The sequence below is a fragment of the Wolffia australiana genome, chromosome 2 (genome assembly GCF_029677425.1).
Source record: "Wolffia australiana isolate 7733 chromosome 2, ASM2967742v1".
Classification (NCBI taxonomy): Eukaryota; Viridiplantae; Streptophyta; class Magnoliopsida; order Alismatales; family Araceae; genus Wolffia; species Wolffia australiana.
Window position 1 is genome coordinate 2699668 of NC_135836.1, and position 8744 is coordinate 2708411.

At 37.3% G+C, this 8744-nt stretch overlaps 1 protein-coding gene across 1 annotated transcript; it reads left to right on the top strand.

Annotated features, from left to right (window-relative positions):
* Positions 1 to 5122: 5122 nt before the first annotated feature.
* On the top strand, positions 5123 to 5530 carry LOC144714835 (protein RESPONSE TO LOW SULFUR 4-like). The gene has a single exon (XM_078589629.1). The coding sequence runs from the start codon at positions 5177 to 5179 to the stop codon at positions 5444 to 5446; it is 270 nt and encodes an 89-aa protein (XP_078445755.1). The 5' UTR covers positions 5123 to 5176; the 3' UTR covers positions 5447 to 5530.
* The last annotated feature ends 3214 nt before the right edge of the window (positions 5531 to 8744 follow it).

Consider the following 8744-nt stretch of genomic DNA (forward strand, 5'->3'; position numbering starts at 1 on the left):
AATCCAATTAAATCCTAAAAATCCCAGAAATTTCTAGAAAATTCAGTAATTCATCCCAATAATAATTAACCTCAAAATTAAATTTTAAACCTGCCATTTTCATCTAAAAATAATTATTTCAAGCTCAAATAAATCCCTTAAAATTCATAAAATTAACAGCAAATTAGGGAAAAATCAGAAATCACTTGAAAACATTATTTTCATGTAAGTATATGATAACAACCCCTTTTAATCTCATTGAATGCATAAAATTGTGCTAAATTGCTTGAAATAAAGACCAAAATCAGGGTGTTATCATTAATTTACTACAAATCAACATGCCAATGTTAGTGAAAATGTTAAGTATAAGAAGTGCTAAAAAATTAGATTGGGTGAACTACTTCGTGGCTTTCTCCATTCAACACGTTCAAACTAATTATCCCATGCATTAGAAAAATAAGCCATCAAATGGCACTTTAAAAAAAATAAAAATGGGTTACCTGGAAGGAAGGAATCAAGAATTATGGATTTACATCTGTAGTTCCTTAACATGAGAATAGAAAGTTTTTCTACAAAACATTTATGGAAAATTTCAGATCTAATAGTTGAATCTCCTAAGTTAAGTTGTAAAGAGATTAGTGAAGCTTCTATGATATTTTGATGAGACCATCCTACCAGCCAGGCCAAGGGATGCCAACAACCTGGCCGCACGGCTTAAGCTGACTCCTCAACCTTGGATTGAAGAATACAGCCTAGTGACGTGTCGTGAGCATTTGTTTTTATTTCCATGTATTTTGGTTTTCTGAATTGTTGGATGGGCCTTCGTGTTTGGGCCTCATCCGTTGATGTTTTTTTATTTGCTTTGATGTATGTTTAAGGGGAAAATCTCTCATCACAAGATGGTTTTCCCCTATTTCGGCCCACTCGGGCATCCTCCCGCCCATATAAAGGGATAGCATACCCAAGAAAGCCTTGTAGTTTAATTGGAATTTGAAAATTTTTCTTCAATTAGGCTCCCGCCTCCTCCCTTTGGGAGTTTTATCTTTACTGTATTATAGCTAGAGATTGTGGGAAGGATTGAAACCCCAAAATTGAGATTATCAATGAGCAGTGTGATCCCGACGCTCTTTGTGTTACATCGTATTTTCTTTCCTTGGAAATGTTAGAACATAATATGATTAGTTTATAGTGAGGATTAATATGAACACTAATCACTTTAAATTCAAAGAGATTGAGATAAAGCATGAAACACCTGATGCATATTTGGCTTATCAACAAAGAGTGAATGCAAATTGTTTTCATCTATTGGCAAGAAATATTTAAAATCTAAGGTAATAAATCCAAAGGAAAACGGAAAGTAGGTATGTGTATTATTATATACAAGTTATCATCATAGCTTTGGTGAGGTACAGACAGATATTATCAATTTCAACCAATAACTAAATAATGTTATGAAAGATTTACTAGTGATGGTCCACATTCGAAGCAGGTCAGACAGAAAAAAATTCAAAGAGGCTTATAACCATGGTGTGATGGTTTCATTACCCAACATAAGCATATTAGTTGCTCCAGTTACCCTGTTTTTCTTTTTGTAGGTGGCGGAGGTGATGGCCAATGTACAAAGATGGGAGTTGTTTATTGGGGAGTTGTTGAACTTGGGTTTTAGGGCCATCATTGACATGAAATTTAGAGGATTCTCAAAGCAAAGACTTAAAAACCAGTTGTAAAAGATCTTATACTGGATGATCAAATCACCACCGCTCATATTTTATTAGTGATTTTTTGTTGCTTCAAGTGAAGTGGAATCAGCTGCATAAGTGTACAGCTTTTAGACACATTTGTATGGTCTACATTAAGTCAAATCTCCATCTACATCTTGATGAAACCCATTATTGTTATACCTTTTCAATCACATCTAGAGTGGAAGGGATTCAAGTAAGAAATAGATAAATACGATGAGCACCTGAGGAATTATGTTAGTTGAATTTTGTTCATGGCCTTCTCTTATTTATACTTATCCTTCATCTTTTTAGAAAATCAATAAAGTATAATTTTACATACTGATGTTCAAAAGACAAGTTCTGCATGACACTCTACGCGCAAGTGCTAATCTAGTTAAGAGCTCTAATGTCCCAATATTTTTTTATTCGTAAACCATATTAATTATCAATATCAACATTTAGATTCATTAGCAAATGACCTATTTAAAATAATCAACAAGTTGAAATTCCATCCCATGGGGTGGCAAGCTACACCTTGTGTTCTAGATGATGCAAATGAATATAATGACTCTATCATGTCACCTTACTCTCATTGGTTTATGTATACTTATAGCCCCACATTTGCTTGACGCGCGCAGGAAGACATAGGATATGGCCAACTATCCCTACTAATGGGTCATCCTAATTAGTAAAAATGCATTGCAAAATTATCAAAGAATTCTTCTCCAATATTCCATCACCATGGTCAATTTCATCACATCATCTTTCTCGAACTCTCTCCTTTTGTATAGGTGGATAATTTCATCTTGATCGCTGAATAAGCTTTGTGAATTTCGTGAATACTAACTCATATGTCACAAGATATCTCAGCTCTCTCAAATGTGAGGACCAGGTTTAAACAATATTGACATGAATCAATATGACTGAAGGTTTTGTAACCATTAAGAGTTCCATACGGACCAATTTAGTGAACTTTAGAGAGTACTCATTATCTGCCCTTAGTGTTTCAATAGTAATGGCTAGAGGATTATAATCTTTATTTATTGTATCAATGAACATTGGATTGTCTATGATATTTGTGATTGTCATCCAGGCCACATATATTTCCATCATAACATACTTGAAGGATGACGAGTTCCATCAATGAGTTTATTGAGTTGGCATTCAAGATGCTCCAACCAACTCAGCATGAGACTAGGAGTTATAAGGTGAGGTTCATTGGACTCTGATTCCAAATCTGATGCAGGATGAAGCCAAGTAGTGGAGGGGATGGTGATAGTGATGCTGGCAGTCACGACGATGATGGGATACAACGTTGCTATTGATGGTAGTGATGGGGACGAAAGGCATTGATGTGACAGTCAGGCTTTAGGCTACTGTGTATGGACATGCTCGCTTGGTAAGTGGCATTGCAGGAAGGCAACTCAGTGTGGTGGCAGTGCGGATCAGGAGACTACATTAAATGAACATTACCTTTCTTTTTGTCTATAAAACTTGTCCATCGTCTACATATTATCAGAGGGAGTTTTTTAGTATTTCTTGTGACACTTTTTAGAAGAAATAATAAATATAACACGTAAAAAAGGAAAGGGAACTAGATAAGTCCTGCGGAAGCCATTTCCCGTCAGTAAGATATAAAGAGAACAAGAGATTAAGACAACCCAAATTCAGAAGAAGAACCAAAAAAGCACAATGGGAACAAGAGAGACATGTAGAGTTAACTGCATCTACATGTGGCACCCCTGGATAGAGACGGAGAAGAAAGAGATAATGGCTCCTTGAAAAACACGGTAAATTACATCCATAAAACCACAGGCAAAGTTAACCCTAGATAGAGATTGAACTAATAAATAAAGTAAAATAAACTATAACAACTATCCATAAATAGGAATTCATATGTCATAATGAAAGAACAACTATCCACACACAAGATGTCTCAGCTGTCTTAGGTATGAGGACTGGTTAAACAATAATGACATGAATCAACATGATTAAAAATTTGATACGATATCATTAAGAGATCACAGAAATTAAGTTATAATTTATAGGGGATTATAACTGATATATACTGTTTTCTTATATCAATTAGTGATTCAACACTAACTGCTATACTCGTCACATGGTTGATAATAGAGGATGTGATTGGATCCAGATAATTTAAAGTCCTACTCGAGCATCCATAAAATTTGAATATTCAGAACATATTTTAAAGAATTATGATCTATGTATTATGCTGTCCAATAGTAAGTCCATGTTTTCATGGATATCATTATACGTAGCACATAATCATTATAATTAGTAGATATTGTATCAGTGAACATTGAATAGATATGAAATTTGTGATTGTCTTGTAGGCCACATATATTTCCATCATAACGTACAAGAAGGATGACTAATTCCATTAATGAGTCCATTGAGTTGGCATTTAAGATGCTCCAACCTACTCTACATGAGACTGGGAGAAGTTAAGGGGGGAGAGAGAGAAAGATAAAGATAAGCCCAGATGAGGCAAATTGATAGCGACTGATAAGAAAAAGATAACTGCACCAACATGGACATGAAGACTACAGTGAGGAGAAGGGGAGAGAGATAGAACAGTAAGTGAGAAAAATAGATGGAGAATAATAAGAGAGATATAGAGAGGGAGGAGAACTGTAAGTGAGAGAGAGAGATGGAGAGCAATATAATAGAGAACTGTAAGAGAGAGAGAGAGATGGAGAACAATATGACAGAGACAGAAGAGAACTCTTAAGTGAGAGAGAGAGATGGAGAACAATATGAGTGAGAGAGTAGAACTCTAAGTGTGAGAGAGAGAGATGGAGAACAATAAGAGAGAGAGAGAGATTGAAAATAATATGAGAGAGAGAGATGGAGAACAATAAGAGAGAGAGAGAGATTGAAAATAATATGAGAGAGACAGGAGAACTGTAAGAGAGAGGGAGATGGAGAACAATAAGAGAGAGAGAGAGAGGGAGGAGAACTGTAATAGAGAGATGGCTCTAGTCTAGGTTCTTTAGAGAGAGAAAGTCTGTAGAGAGAGAGAGAGATAGAGGGTTAACAGCGTCCACAAGAGGCAGCGTGATAGAGCCGGAGAAGAAACAAACAATGGGCACCCAGAAGAACTCGGATATATTAGAGAGAGAACGAAGAGAGAGAGAGAGATGGATAGAAATTATTGAAGTAAGACCTAATTTGAAAAGTCCGATTCTCTCGCTTTCGTGATGCCTACGAAATATAATTTTAAATCACCACGCTTTCGCCGAGCCATTCTAGACCGTCCGATCAAAACCCCTTCTCATCTCCGCTCTCGTGTCTAGAGACGCTTTCCACGCGGCGAGCTCTGATTCATCCACGTGGAGCCACGTGGCATACAGTGAATATAGACACTTTTTTTGAACTAGTATAAATAAGGGTGTTCCCGCCCATTTCCCCTCGATTGCCAGTCTCTTCTCCAATCTTCGTCTGGTACGACGGCCATGGCGATCGTAGCCGTCGATCTGGGGAAGAGGAACGACGAGCTGAAGAGGGCGCTGGATCGGAGCCGGCGGAGGGAGGAGGAAGCGCTGAGGGAGCTTGATCGGGCGAGAGAGCGCCTCCGGCAGGCCGAGGAGGCGGAGGAGCGCCTTTGCTCGGAGGTCGGCGATCTCGAAGCGGAGGCGTTTCACCGGGCCAGAGCTTTCCTTGTCCAGATCCGCTCTCTCACCGAGCAGATCTCTAGCTTTCGACAGCTTTCTCCTCTTGCGTAGATCGCGCCGTTCCGATCCAGCGTATGCTAAACTTGCACAAATTTTTATACTTTCGGTTACTGTATATACATACTACTTTCGATTCGTCAGAGAAATATACCGTCCATAAACAGTATAGAATTCTGTAAATAATAAGTAATAAATTCAACTATTGTTAAGGGAATTAGAGATCCGGTTATTGTCTTCTGACGGCGATGTTTCTGATTATGTTATTGATTCATGAATGATCAGTGAAAAAATATTAAAAACAAGCGCGATCGGAAGTGTGATCCAGTCCTCTTGAACTTAAAGATCTCGTCTCTTCCATATCTGACTGTTGTCGGATCTGCTATCCCTGAGATCGTCGTCAATTTTGCCTTTTCCAACATATTGCCCACGTATTGGAGACAATAGTTGGACGGGATCTGCAGGCCGTGGTTTTCCTTCTTCAGATCCCGTCTCTCGCGCCGTCCTGATTCGATGTTTAACAAGTTTGTGCACTTATTTTACTTATTTTACTTATCTATACTTTTGGTTCATTAAATAAATATAGCATTCATAAAATATTAAATTGGATTTCTTTTCAGACATAAACTGTAATCCAACTTAATAGTAATCCAATACTAGTTTGATAAAACTAATAAATCAGCTTTAACTACTATATGCTTGATATTAGGTCTTATTCTTGTATGATTAATACTAAAATTATTCACGTTCATTAATGGGATTCTGTCCTCTTAGTTTTCGGATCTGCCATCTGAGCCATGGCCAACAACTTTCGTTTACAGCATATTTATTACATGTGTATAGATTTCAGTAACAACTTTGATTAGGTGCTTGATTGCTTACTTATCCTGCAACATTTTTTAACGATAAATAACTCTGTAATTTCATTGAAAAATTTCCAGTTCAATATTAATCTGACATATTTAGCACTACAAATATTCAAAACACATATTAGTTTTGGGGAAAAAAGTTCATCGTAGGCTTGGGTATGCACGCAACTGGGGATCAATAAAGCCAAGCCGTTAGCGTCATATAGATAAAGTGACAATGGACCCTTCACACGGATAACCCTCGTCTTGTCCTCTTCACCTCTACGTTGCTTTGGACCCAAGGCATGGACAATGCATCCTGGAATATAAGCAATGTCATGGCCATGATGATGTGTGACAACCAAGGTGATGTGGGACACGAAAATAGAATTCGTGAAATTGATAAATTAACACAAGTGTATTATTAATCACGTGTTCCTTGAGGGTGATCCAAATTCTGTTTCATCCTATAGAAGGGAACTTAGTCAATGGCAAATTTAACAAATGCACTTTGGTAACACTTACGATATTCCTAACTTAATGGAAATAGGAGATTTGAAATGATCGACTAAAGGTTAGCACATGGAAATTCTAAATTAAACAATCACTCTGAGCAAATTAACGATTATCATGAACCACAATTATCTCAGAGGTAAGGTGTCACAACGCACCTCAGAGATGGGAGCCAATAGCTTGAATGTTCTGATGTTGAATGGCCCTGATTGATGTTGATCTTCAGCTCCTTGAGTGGATGTGAATAAAGAGAGGAGAAGGTGTTGGAAGAGGATAAAGTGGCGTGTGAGATTTGATTGGCACGAGAAGATGTTGATGTGTAATGTGAAAGGGGTGAAGATGACGATTTACACAGTGGATGGGATAAGGCATGCGAATTGATGAAGTTAAAAAAAACGGAGACAATGAGAACTAGAAAAAGATGATGGGGTGACATGAATGGGTGTGTTCAATGATGGGGATGATGGGGACAGATTATAGGAAAATGATGGAGATGATAAATATGAAGAAAGGTAAAGGAGGAACCCAAGAGGGGTTGACAATGATGAAGAGAAGAAGCCTCCATAGCCATTACGTTGACGTTCCATTGCTGTTATCACCGGAAAATCACTAAGGAATCACTATTTCTCACAAAAAAAATCACATTAATTCTCAAGGAAAAGTGTCCATACAAGTAGGCTCATAGCCCTTTTAAAGGAAAAGAAACATGCAGCTGCAAAGAAAATAAACCGTCGACAATTGTAAGGGGAAGTAGTAGAGAGATTGATGGTTTACGTAGAGGAAGTTGTGGGGAAAGGTGAGGGAGAGAGGTTGGAGAAAAGTCAATTCGTAGGTTATAGAAAAGAGATAGAGAGAAAGAAAATTATATAGGGAAGAGAATGGTAGAATAGGTAACAATAGTGGGCAGTTAAGAGGGTGAGAGAACGTATAGAAAGAAAGAGGGAAAGTGAGGAAGAAAAGTCAAAGCAAAGGGCTGAATGAGGATAAGGAGAAATGAATGTGAGAGAGAGGAGAAAAGTTAAACGAAGGGTCTGAGTAAGGAGGGAGAAGAAAAGAACGTGAAAGATTGAGAGAAAAGAGAAGGGAGAGAATAGAGAGGGAAATGCTAAGCATTTCCCATCACACGGGAAAGGGTCCTATGTGACCCACATCTAGGACGAAAGAGATAAGATAATGGTCTCAGGTAATTTAGGGAAGATGAAGACGGGTGCATTGTCTATTGGTGTTGTGATATGCTGAACTGAGTAGCTCTGTGATAAAGTGGCCATGGGCCCCATATGGATAACACTCGTCTTGTCCCTTTCACCTCCACGCAACTTTGGACCTTAGGCGCTGATGATGCTGCTTGACATAGAAAACATGTCATGGTCATTATGACGTGGATTTTGTCTTCTTGTGCATTGATTGAAGGTTAAAAAACTATTTTCTATGCAACGTAAGCTGGAATCAATTCTAAATGAATTACTTTGATATGACACATATTTTATACTTTTTGGGAAACTTGTTCAACCCCTCCTGAATTTTTTTGCGTCTCCCACCTTGAGAAGCATCCACACAATGAAAGTGCACTTGGATATCCAGTTCCTCTTTTTCAACTCTTGTTGAAGGTCTTGTAGAACTTCTAATGAATCCAAAGTAATGCATGTAATCCTACTTATTTTTTGGCTATTTTGACATCATTTAGTGATATGATTCACAACTTAAGTTGAATTTAAAATTCATGCATTAGTTAAACCATTATGTTAAAAAACACTTTCTCATCTAAATTTTATCTAATTCACAAACCAAATAATTTTTGTTAGAAATAGTTTTTTTTAACACTCTAAATTTTAATGGGTTTAATTCTTTTCTGAAGTTGATTAGTTCACATTTTCTCAAGTCAAATTTCAATAAATAACAAAAGGGAGATAGAAAATAAAAGAATGGTTTCAATTGAGCCCCTAATAAGGTTTGACAGTCCCAGTCTGCTTCGTACTTTTAGCAAAGACCTA